Raw genomic sequence first — 10,146 nt, forward strand, 5'->3', positions numbered from 1 at the left:
TTTAAAGGAATGCCTTGACATAAAGAAATACAGTTTCTCTCCAACAAAAAAAATGTTGCAGGTTTTAATGTATAAATTGAGAGCTAGTTGGGGCCATATTTTTAGTGGCCTCAAATAAACTTCTAAAGTCATTTTGAGGTCCTGCCAGTGCAAGAAGCTCTGCATTTGGGCAGGATCAGACACAAATGTTGTTTGCATCCATAAATTAAGGGGACAAGCAAGGAAAGTTGGTTATATGTACTAAGAAATTTTTAAATATATATATTATGAATCCAGTCTCAAGATGTTCTGGCAATTTCTATAGCTGAGTCCTCTGTGAAAATGTAAAAATGGAAACTCTGGTGCTTGTATGAGCATAATTGTACAGAGATGTAACTTGAATTATAGAAGAGACCTTTTGTTCTGATAATGCTACTCTCTCTCTCTCTCATTCTCTTCCTTTTTAAAAATCTTTTCTCTCCCAGTTATCCATTTCCCACAGTGTTTAGCAGCTGCAGCAAAAAGGACCTGGAAAACAGCCTGGAAAAAGGAGTGGGGATGTGTCTCTTTAACCTGCCTGAAGTTAAGGAATCATTTGGTGGACAAAAGTGCGGGAATGGCTACGTGGAAGATGGAGAGGAATGTGACTGTGGGGAACCTGATGTAAGACTGCCTCTCCTAATATCACTGCTCATCTCCTTGCTGCAGACTTTTGGTGGAGAAGGCAGGAGGGCTTGGAAATTAGTTAAAGACATGAAGGTTAATGTGTATAAAACTTTCCCTTCATCCTTTAATTTTAAACTTTAAACATATTCCAGGCTGTGCTTATCTTGCAGCCCCTGTAAACAGCAGCATGCTGAACAGGTGTAAGTGTGCTGTGCATGCTGTTAGGCAAACAAGGTTCTTTGGGTGAATCTGATATCTTTTATTAGACCAACTTAAATAGTTGGAAAACAATTATTAAGCAAGCTTTGGGTTCAAAAACCCTTCATCAGGTGAAGGAAGTTTCAGCAACTGGTGTGTGCTCTTCCTGGATGGAATGAAAATGCTTCCCTCGGTCGGAAGCACAAGTAGTGGTCTCCCTTAGTCAGCCGAACCAAGGGGACCCAAGGCATAATCTAGACCCACTCCCAATAAGTCTCCCACACTAGGTACAAAGAAAAACTTTATTGGTTACAAGGGGTAGGGTTGGAATAGAGTACAGGGTAGGGCAATATCAGAGAAATCCCATAGAGCAAACTCCCATGGCTGGGTAGCCTTTGATCATGCATCTGAGTTACTGCACGCTATATATCTAGTTAGGTCTCAGGTAGATTACTCACAAGTATCATCCAGAGGCAGTTGGGCCTGATGTGGCCCAGCTCCCCACAGTTATAGCACCCCCTCTTTTCTGAATTGGGTGGTTTGTCCAAATCTGGGACCACATTGCGCTCAGCAGGAGGTGGCCCTCTTTTCCCTTTTGGACCTGGCCCTCCCTTCCCCCCTCTTTGGAACCCTTTCTGTTCCTTCCCAAAGTAGGGAGGCTTCTTGTCCAGCCCCTCGCGATTTAGCAACAGCTGGTCCGCAATTTCAGCAGCCTCTTGGCTGGTTTTGGGGGCCCTGTCTTTGACTAGGGTTTTAATCTCCCTCAGACATGAGCACACACCAACTGCTGAAACTTCCTTAGCCTGACGAAGGGTTTTTGAACCCAAAAGCTTGCTTAATAATTGCTTTCCAACTATTTAAGTTGGTCTAATAAAAGAGATCAGATTTACGCAAAGAACCTTGTCTGCCTATGTTCTTAGACCAGCACGGCTACAACCTACACCCCTGTGCATGCTATTAGACACACTACCTGCACCTTCTCAGATTAGATCCAAAAAACTTCAACCAAATTCATAATGGAATTTGCAGCATGGGATTCCCTCTGAGTACTAGTTGATGACTTGAAACTAGACTATTAAAAATAGTTAATATTATCCAGATTTCTCAGGATTCTTTGTATAAGATAAAGACTTGTTTCTTGAGATTTCAAGTGACTTCCTTGCATAACCTAAATTTATACCAGAAAATATGCCTCTCAGCAAAACTGCTTCAGTTTTCACACTGAACATATTTCCCATTTTGGTTACCCTGCTAATAATTAGAAATAACCTACCCTATTTCCAAAAACCATGAGCGCTACCTTTTCAAAGATCATTCACTTTAATTCTGCAAATATTTCAAAGAACAGCTAGAATCAAGGGAGGAGACAGAGAACTGAGAGTAAAATAATGTCACATCAGACATCCTTAATTCCTTTGGTTCAGTTTTCATTGGTCATGTTGAACTTCTCCCAGATTATCAGAATTAAATGTATCAGCAGATGAGGTATTTGCCTCCTCTGATAAATATGGCACCACAGAAAAAAATAAATGGGTCAGTTAAAACAGCAAGAGATTGCTGTAGCCTTTCCACATAGTATATTGACTTTATACAAACCATAAGCACTTCCTGACAGCTCACTCATTCTTCAGGGTAACAGGGTTGGAGAAGTAGGCTTATCTTCTTATTTAAAGTCAATAGAGTGCAAGTAGCTTGCAAATATCTTTCTAACCCAGTTATCTTTCTCATTTTCACTTTTGAATGTTAGTGACACCTTTTAATGTCAAAGCCACTTAGCGTCAGTAAGCAGTGACTTGATCTGCTTCTTCTTTGTATGTTTTCTCAAGTATCTTAGAAAATCGTGACCCAGGCACAATTAATTTTACCCTGAATCTTCTACTGCAATCTGAGAGACACCAGCAAATCTGTTAGATTAGTAAATGTTTCATTAGGAAACTCATTTAGACCAGTATCAGTAGGTCAATACCAGTGTAGTGCTTTAAAGCCCTAGGCATCATTCACCCTTATATGTGCTACTAGAGTTTGCTGGGCATGGTAGGTTTTTATTCATTATCAAAGTTAAATATCGCTACAAATATATATGCCCCTACTAAGCATTTTGCCCAAGGACTTAAAATAATTTTATTTTGACTTTATTTGCTTTCCTTTGTCTAGAATTAGAGCTTCATTTAGGATCATAGAAAAGTAGGGCTGGAAGAGACTTCATATGGTCATCTAGTCCAGTACTCTATTGACTTTAAACAAGAAACATCCCTGACTAAAATATCCCGGCCAAGTCTAGACTGCTCTTGAAAATTTCCACAATTCCTCTAGATAGCCAGTTCCAATGCCTGACCACCCTCACGGTCAGCAAGTTCTTCCTACTCTCCAACCTAAGTCTCCTCTGCTGTAGCCTGATGCCGTTGCTCCTAGTCCTGGCCCCTACAACCAGAGAGAAATCTCCACTGAGGTATTTGAAAATATACCACCTCAGTTGTCTTTTCTCCAAACTTAAAAAATTACAGTTTTATTCAGCCTGTCATCATAAATCGTGCCTTCCAGGCCTCTAATCATTTTCATTGTTTTCTGCTGAGCTGTTTCCAATCTCTCCCTATCTTTCTTGAAGTGTGGGCCAGAAAACAGGACACAGTGCTCCAAATGAGGAGCTGAAGAGTGGAAGAAACAAGCCCATCTGCAAGAAACACTCCTATTAATACAACCCAGTATCTTATTGGCCTTTTTTTTTTGTAATGAATGACCATATTCAGCACATGGTCCACTGTAACCCCCGGGTCCATGGCTACAGTACCACAGTCTAGCCAGTCTTTCCACAGTCTGTTTGTGCCTGCAATTATTCAATTCCAAGTACAGAACTTCAAACTTGTGCTTGTTAAAATCCATTTGATTGATCTCAGACCATTTATCCACTTTATTTAGGTTATTTATTCTAAATCCTAACCCTACCCTCCAAAGTGTTTACAACTCCAACCAAATTGGTGTCATACAGACATTTGCTAAGCATGCACTCAATCCCATGGTTCAAATAATTTTTGAAGATGTTAAATAATAGTGGATCTAAGACAGACTCCTGGGGAGCACCACTTGATACCTTTTCCCTAGAGGAGAATGAGAACTAGAGGATGCAAGATTGAACCATTTATGACTACTCTTTGAGCATGATTATCCAACCAGTCATGTAGTAGCCTTACAGTATTTTCATACAGTCTGTATTTTCTTAGCTCATTAATGAGACTGTCATGGGGACAGTGTCAAAAGCCACACTAAACTCAAGAAACATCCACTGTTCTTCTGCCATCCACAGAGCCTGTTACCTTATCGTAGAAGGAAATCAAGTTGGTTAGGCATCTCTTGCTCTTAGTGAATCCATGCTGCTTAGTTCTGATTTATGTCATGGATATAAGAAATTGTTTAACAAAAAGCAGCTTGGATTTATGGCTCTGTGGGACCCTTAACTAAAACCATAAGGTCATTAATCTTCGGGATCCTCAAGAAGCATTAATCAGCCTATTAACAGTAGCAGTCCCACCCTTGCAGCCTTCCCACTATAATGACAAAAGCCAAATCTAGCTCAAGACTGATGCCAGTGTTATGTCTGCAACATCAACCATTATAGCCTGTATTAAGATTCCTAGAAAACCTGAGCTATTGAGCTAGCTGCAGAGGTACTATGTGTAACACCTGCTTCTTCCTTCTCCTTTAAAAGGAAAACATGTTTGAAGGAGATGATAGAAAATATGTGAGGTACGCAAAGATCACTAGAAAAATCAAGAGGTTTGTTGAAGACCACAGGTCCTTCAGACAGTGCAGGAAATGGACACACATCGTTTTTTGATAACAACACATTATGTATCTCAGAAACAACTACCAGTTGCATGATGCTGGTATGTCTGGCTGAGATGCTATCATAAAAAGACACTAAGAAACAAAAATGCCAGTTTTTCTATCTTCTCCAACAAGTAGTGTATCAAAGTAGCAGCCGGGGTGTGTCACCTCCCATCCGTCCCTCAGCCCCAAACTGTCTTGCTAGCAATTTTGTGTTTTGTTTTTTTAAACACAGCCATGATAATTTTCTGGCCCAGGCACAAAACCTGGTTGGCTGCTTTTCTTCATGATAAAAAATGGTTGAGCAAGTCATTAAAATTTTGCAAGGCTGCAGTAACTTTGTTGTTGAGCTTTATCCTATCCTTGACATTTCCATAGTGTTTTCTTTTGATTTCCATGGGACTTTCTTCATGTAATTCGAGGGCAAGATATATCTAGGTTGTGTCCATTTCCAAGCTGCTTTAGAAGGCTAACATTCACATCTCCCTACTGTATTCTGATTTTCCCAACGTTGCTCATGGGGTGAATGTATAAATGTCAGGCTTTTGTATATGCTTTTTTTGTTACATTTTTAACAACAGCAGCTGCACAAAAATATTGACTTGGATGGCATATTGCCTTGAGCACTACTAGAAATATTCACAGTGACCTCCTCCTGCCTGTTTCTGTGTAGAGTTTTACATATACCAGCACAGAATATCAGAGAACACAGAGAAATGCTGACATTTTCTTTTTCAAATTTGTAAGTATGGTAATATAACCAGGTAGCCTTATCTTCTGGTTGAAAGGCTCTTTAAAAGCCAGCAGAGTAACAGTAGGCTGTGAACATCATTCTAACCTAGTTATTTTTCCAGTATTCACTTCAGTGTTAGTGATTCCTTGTTAAGTCAGATTGACTCAACACCGTTGAAAAGCAGTTTTATCTGCTGCTGTTTTTTGTTAGGTCTTAGAGCACTGTGATTCATGTGAAATTGATTTAACTTGCAATTCATGAGTATAATCTCAGAAAGGCAAATCTATTACTTTTGAAAGTTCTTACTGACTCAGTCTACTGAGAATAAAGTTGTGAAAAACTACTTGTAAGAGAAAGTCCACAATCTGATCCACCAGTGTGAAGTGGGAATGTATGAGTTAGTCATTATGCAGTTCATGTTTTTCAGAATACCCTGGTCTAAGATCCCACTGTACTTGCACAGCGTATAAAGTGGCATCATTATCTCTCGTTTATAATGCCCACCAGACCCTTGTGATGTAGTGTTCTGGTGAACAAGTTTTTTTTAAAAAGATGAATGTTAATGGTACCATTTAGCAATACGGAAGTTACTAGGTCAAAGCCTCACCCAGGGCAATGTTTTGCTGGACTTAGTGTACCTAAGTAATTTGCATCAGTGAGGCTTTGGACTTCTGTCATTCTATAAACTGTTATAATATCTTTTTAGTATCCTTGATAGGATAACTAACAATTAGGATAAGTAAGACTTAATTTTTTCTTATCAGGTAGAGCCCAGCAACCATTTTCAAGGCATGGGCCAGAACAACCTAGCTTTAGTCCAGTGTGGGCTAGGTGGCATCAGGGGAGAAGGGGAGAGGCGGCTTTTCTGGGAGCATAACAGCTGGGAGCAGTGCCCATGCTGCAACTGCTTCGCCCACTTCTCTCCCCAGCTGCACTCCCTGGCTGCAGAGCAAGTGCAGCTCTAGCTGTGATGGGAAAGGTGAGGGGACAGAGATAAGTGGCAGCAGTGCAAGCACTGCATCCAGTTTCCTGGCCCCAGTGCAGACATGGGCGCAGGCAAAGCCCTGAGACTCTGCAGGCTGGATCTAGTGGCTCCATGGGCCTTATATTGCCAGTCCCTATTGTAATATATTTGGTTGTATCAGGTATCTTTAGGATCAAGTAGTGTTATCAGTAGTAAAATGCAATTGTATTGACTTAATTAGCATCCTCTACATGTAATTAGGGGAGGAATTTGGTACTAAGAATTCCTCAGTGTTTTACTGCCATTGCCTTTGATTCCAGTGCTGAGAAGTCAGCCCAGCACTGCAGAAACTGCAGAATAGGATAGGTATTCATAAAGCTTAGCAAAGTTCCCCATTTTGTAATGTACTGTTTTGTTACCATTACAGTTCTTCCTTTAAAACACTAGTATTTCTCTATACACCTATGTTGCTTTACTACAGTTATTTAGAGTTATATATGCTAAGGACAGAAGAGGACCATTATGATTATTTAGTCTACTTACCTCCTACATAACACAAGTCACAGGATCTCATCCAAGACTCCCTGCCTCAGGCCTATAATTCTGGCTGAGCTAAAACATGCCTTTGAGAGACATCCACTATTGACAGAAAGCAATAGATTTAATTCAGTTTTTCTCATTTTCATTTGCTTCTGGCCCAGGAATGTACAAATCGTTGCTGTAATGCTACTACCTGCACTTTGAAACCAGATGCGGTGTGTGCCCATGGACTTTGCTGTGAAGACTGCAAGGTGAATTGATAGAAATGTTTCTTTTTTGTGTTGATTGGGCAGAATGTCCTAATCTTCTTAATTTGCTGATTGGTTAGCATCCTTAAGCATTGGGGCACTTCTTTTTTATGTAAGCGATTTAAAAAAAAACCTTTCAAACAGAGGCATTGAAGACAGAGAGCTAAATCAGGCTTCCTTAATTGTGTCTGCAGTATGCGTGGCTGTTTCAACTTGTGCATGGAAAACACTTGCATTTGCTCCTATACACAGATTTTTGCAAAAACACATGGCTACCATGCTAGGACAGGCAATTAATATATCTTTTCTCTCTCCCATCCAAGAGATTCTTGAAGAAGTGAAATACAAAGATAAATAATTGTATTAGTCCTATTAAAACTAATATGTTTAATGGTGAGTCATAAACAGCAGTAGAGCTACATAATAGAATCATAGGAAATTAGAGTTGGAAGGGACCTCAGGGGGTCATCTAGTCCAACCCCCTGCTCAGAGCAGGACCATCCCCAACTAGATCATCCCAGCCAGAGCTTTGTCTAGCCGGGTTTTGAAAACCTCTAAGGATGGCGCTTCCACCACTCCTCTGGGTAACCTGTTCCAGTGTTTTACTCCCCTCCTAGTGAGAAAATTCTTCCTAATATCTAACCTAAACTTCCCTTGCTGCAACTTGAGACCATTGCTCCTTGTTCTGTCATCTGTCACCACTAAGAACAGTCCAGCTCCATCCTCTTTCAAACTCCCCTTCAGGGAGTTGAAGGTTGCTATTAAATCCTGAAGACTGTGGTTAGAGGAAGCCAGCTGGTATCCTGCCACATGCATTAATATTTGCACATCACTAAGCAGCCTTTGAGTATGTGTTAGTAAAGCCTCTCAGCAGGCTGTGGCAAGTATGTGGCTGAAAGATGAAGGGAAGCAAGCCACATGCACTTTGAACGCATGTTTCCAAATTTTATTAATTTGCACCATTTACCAAGACCAGCCTTGAAGGACAGTCTGCTTCTTGCCTGTGTTGGTGTAATGAAAACATAAGTAGGAAGTACCAGTACATACGCAGAATGGAAAGTTTCCCCAGGTTTAATAATTAAACCACTGCAAAATGAACTACTTCTAAGCTCAGATTTGAGCAAAGTGAGCCAGTCGCTGGCATCTGGAAGAGGAGTTATGTCCTCTTTCCAAATGTCAGAGAACCTTCATGTAGTACACCAAGTAAACTGTAGCATTGTCTGTATGTTGTCTTAGTGGTCAGCTGGTGTGGAACCAAAGAAATAAAATGTTATCATGTAATATCAATTACATTATTGTATAATTTTTATGAATTTAAATTACAGCAACTTTTTTTCTTTCTTCAGTTGAAACCAGCAGGGATTTCTTGCAGAGACTCAAGTAATTCCTGTGATCTTCCAGAGTTCTGCACTGGAGCAAATCCTCACTGTCCAGCTAACGTCTATTTACATGATGGACACCCATGCTACAGAGTAGATGGGTATTGTTACAATGGTATATGTCAGACCCATGAACAACAGTGTATCACCCTCTGGGGGCAAGGTAAGCTCTGCAAACAGGTTCCCTAACTGAGAGGCCTTCTTACTATGGAGACTTTGTAAAATAAAATTGCAAGTCTCGTGACTTTTCAAGGATGTATGATAGAATTGTATATAGCAGGTATGTCAAACCACAGTTCTCCTCGCAGGCAGTGGCTGTAGGTGCAGAGGTGAAGAAGGGCCCAGGAGCAGAGGTCTGGCAGAGACGGGGGTCTGGCACCCAATGAGGGTTGTGTGGCAGGCCTCACCCCTTCCCACCCTTGAACTTCTAGTAGTTCAACAATTGCACATTGGGCCAGAGAGAGGTTCTGTTTTTACATGGGTTTTTTGCCTTACTTGTTTCAATACTGGTTCAGTACATTCCCATCTTTTTCCTGTTAAAACGCTCCTGTCATTGATTGATGTTATCATCAGTTATGTTTTGTTTGTTGTAAAAAGAGTGTGCCTGTCTCATTAAGGCTTCTCAATACTGCTGCTGATCGTGGTTGATTCTGTCCCTCCACTCACCTGCTACTTTCTAGTTGCCATTGCAAGCTGCCGGATTGCTTTCACATTTGGGAAAGTTTCCATTTTCCTACTTCCCAGGCAGATCCCACCACTTGCTCTCCACTCCAGGCTGGTGCCCAGGGGCATTAGCAATGGGCAGCTGCTTTCCAGCCCTGACTCTGGCCAACCTCCGTCTTTATCAGGTTTCTTTATCCTGGTTTTCAGCCCCTGTGTCTTCTTGCTTTCCTCCACCTGTCTCCCTGGCTCTTTTTCTTGCTCCATCTCCACTCCTGGTGCCTATGGGGTTTCCTCCTCCTTCTTCTTTCCCACCTACATGTCTGAGGTTTTTGCAGTTCCCACCTCTTCTGTTTCATCTCCTATTTCCTCTTGCGCTCCCTCAGTTACAAAAATTTCATTCCCCCCCATCTCTATATCTCTTCTACCATTTTTGTCTTGGTCTCACCCTTCTCTTCTCCCTGACTGTCCCCTTCTGATTCTGGCTGTCTAACCTTGTTTGCAAAGGCCTTTGGATACCTGCGGTACAGATGCCTCTCCTCCCCCCACAGGTAATGCATTTAAGGGACTCCTGGCACTCTGTTGCTCTGTGCCCTCTTCCTTCACACCTGAATCATACCATATGAGGGCAGTGTGCAAACAGGTGTGCCCTACCTTGCCTCATTTGCTGTACTATTTGGGTTGCCCATGGTATATCAGAAAACCTCGATGTTCCCTCAACTGGATTATAGATAGGAGGTACTTCGACACTCCTGGGCTCCACTCATTTGCTTGTAACACTACCAGTACTTTGAACATGAAATTCCACCCACCTATGTCTTCTTCCACTAATAAATCCACATATATTTGTACTATAATTACTCATTACCTAGCAGACCTCCTGCGGCTAAAAAGGAAAGCCTACAAAGGATGGAGGACGGGATTCACCTCCAAGGAGGATTACTCCGTGCTGGTCTG

General features: G+C 41.3%; 1 protein-coding gene and 1 long non-coding RNA gene across 7 annotated transcripts in view; one reads left to right on the forward strand and one right to left on the reverse strand.

Annotated features, from left to right (window-relative positions):
* LOC109323995 overlaps positions 1-1,602 on the reverse strand; it is a 3,597-nt gene extending 1,995 nt beyond the window's left edge. Inside the window, exons 1-2 of the long non-coding RNA XR_002104818.1 lie at positions 1,349-1,602; positions 416-420 (exon numbers count right to left, since the gene is read on the reverse strand). This is a non-coding gene — a long non-coding RNA (uncharacterized LOC109323995). The remainder of the gene's footprint in view (positions 1-415; positions 421-1,348) is intronic.
* ADAM12 (ADAM metallopeptidase domain 12) overlaps positions 1-10,146 on the forward strand; it is a 335,949-nt gene that overhangs the window by 288,251 nt on the left and 37,552 nt on the right. For all 6 annotated transcript variants that reach the window (XM_019555704.1, XM_019555701.1, XM_019555702.1 and 3 more), the window contains 2 exons: positions 7,064-7,153; positions 8,497-8,692. In XM_019555704.1, the coding sequence (XP_019411249.1) occupies positions 7,064-7,153; positions 8,497-8,692 (286 nt within the window). The remainder of the gene's footprint in view (positions 1-7,063; positions 7,154-8,496; positions 8,693-10,146) is intronic.

Source organism: Crocodylus porosus, unplaced genomic scaffold (assembly GCF_001723895.1).
Source record: "Crocodylus porosus isolate Cpor-Errol unplaced genomic scaffold, CroPor_comp1, whole genome shotgun sequence".
Lineage (NCBI taxonomy): Eukaryota > Metazoa > Chordata > Crocodylia > Crocodylidae > Crocodylus > Crocodylus porosus.